Raw genomic sequence first — 2089 nt, forward strand, 5'->3', positions numbered from 1 at the left:
AACAAGTAGCATTTTTGAAGACAGCTGTAACTCCTTTACCAGGAATAATATTTACACATCACATTTAGAGATAAAGCTCAAAATGCAAATCTTTCCCTGAGAGTGGAAAAGCATGAACAAATGAGCACTACAGGCCTTTACATATTCAAAATATTAAACTAATTTTAGGATCATAGACTTGATGTAAGACATGGTAGTTAATAGGAGCGTTCTAGATTAAAAACAATTTTGCGCAAATATACATTTGTGTGTGTGTGTATATGTCTACTTGGAAAGCATATTGCTTTAGGTGTTTTTGCCATTTCTTAGTTACCAATTTTACACTCTGTGTTCACAGCATTTGCCACCCAATATCTACACATAAAGCCACCATAATACTTTAAATTACTCTGTACTTCATTTTCAACCCATTGGAATCATAAACTAAGACTGTTTAGCTAATGAAGCACTTTCATGAGGAAAAATTGCAGATTTTTTGAACATGATTCTAGGAATAGTTCAGTTTTCACATTTAGTGTCCAAACCTAAGTTCATCACATGAAGCACAAAATCTGCTTGTATTTTTAAAAGTCAGTTGTATCTTCACTGTAAACAAATAGCATAAAAGCAATAAAAACACTTCCCTTCATTGTATGAAAATGTGTGGCATTTTCTTTGAGTTACTAAGAAAAATCCTGGATTTAGAACTTCTGGATCTTCTTCACTTGTAAATTTGAGACTATTCTTTACCATACTTTAGTTTTTAGCCTAGGGATTTGGTGCATTTTATTAAAAAAAGGAAAATGCAGACAATGAAAACTGAGACAGAGTTAGAAGACTTCAAGCACAGTGGACCAGCAGGTGTATGTTCAGGGCAAGTGAAGGTTCCCCTCCACCGGATTCAATGACTGAAAATTATGAAGATACCAAAAATGCAAGAAGTCACAGGAAATATTTTTCCTCAATGGCAAAGATGACACAGTAGAATGGTTAAGAAGGATGGTTTATTGGCTTCAATTCCCCAGCTGACTTTCAACACTTTATTTAGTTCTCATTTGGATTTTAAACATTTGCTTGACAAATAATTTTACATCAATTTCCATTTCTTTGGAAAGCTCCCACGTGTACTTTATTTTTAACATCTCTGAAGAGCAGAATTAATGATTTCTGCTAGGAATTAATGATTTCCCAGCTGTTGCTCCAGATCATGTAGGGTAGAGGAGGCTGAAGCCTGCTACAAGGAAAGGCATCTGCATTGTTTCAAAACATCAGGATGGTACGGATACTGCAATAGGAAAGAAGAGACATTGTGTTAACATTTAGACAACCCACATGCTTCCATGTGAGAGTCCAAGGAGCTTTTGAGGTGTCTTAGTGAAAATCTGTCTGTGTTCTCAGCCACTCCACTCCCATCCCTGTGCATCTGGGTCAAGTCAAGTAAAGGGAAGTTCATGTTTTTTGGTTTTCTCTTGGGTTTTCCTCAATCTTAAGCTCACTCACAACCTCCTGAATATGCCTGCCATTTATATTTGAGTTCTACATTAGCATCTTCAAAAAATCATTTTTGCTTGCCTACATTCCTGGTAAAATAAGGAATATAAAGCAATAATAGATAATAACATGCAATAAGTTTTTGCTATTTGTCACATGCTTCATGCATTTTTTTCACTTAAATCTCAACCTAAACAATGACACTAGGAAGTTGGTCTCCATATTATTTCCATTTAGAGATTATAAAAACTGAGACTTAGAAAGATTTGTCACTTGCTCTGGTCACACATCTAGTATAGGGTGTTAGGATTCAAACCCAAATACAAATTTGCACAAATTATAAGATGATAGATATCTTGCCTGAAAGAACTGATAATTTAATAAAGTTAGGACTATGTTGGAGGTTTAATAGATCTTTGAATCAGAGATGTTTAAGGATTCTTACAAGTAGAGAATAAAGTTGACTTGTATTAATTCTAAGATACTTCATTCTTGTGAATATTAGAAACGTACACTTTACATTAGAATTAATGCCCTTTCTATAAACCAACTTTTGTTGAATACGTTTAAGAAAAGAAGATCTTTGAGACTGAGAATTTATATATATATATATATATAT

At 33.8% G+C, this 2089-nt stretch overlaps 1 protein-coding gene across 1 annotated transcript in view; it reads right to left on the reverse strand.

Annotated features, from left to right (window-relative positions):
* Window positions 1-963: 963 nt before the first annotated feature.
* LOC105537495 (alcohol dehydrogenase 1C-like) overlaps window positions 964-2089 on the reverse strand; it is a 12631-nt gene continuing 11505 nt past the window's right edge. The window contains 1 exon segment of the mRNA XM_011977110.1: window positions 964-1264. Coding sequence (XP_011832500.1) covers window positions 1240-1264 — 25 coding nt within the window. The 3' untranslated portion in view covers window positions 964-1239.

Source organism: Mandrillus leucophaeus, unplaced genomic scaffold, assembly GCF_000951045.1.
Source record: "Mandrillus leucophaeus isolate KB7577 unplaced genomic scaffold, Mleu.le_1.0 Scaffold1730, whole genome shotgun sequence".
Lineage (NCBI taxonomy): Eukaryota > Metazoa > Chordata > Mammalia > Primates > Cercopithecidae > Mandrillus > Mandrillus leucophaeus.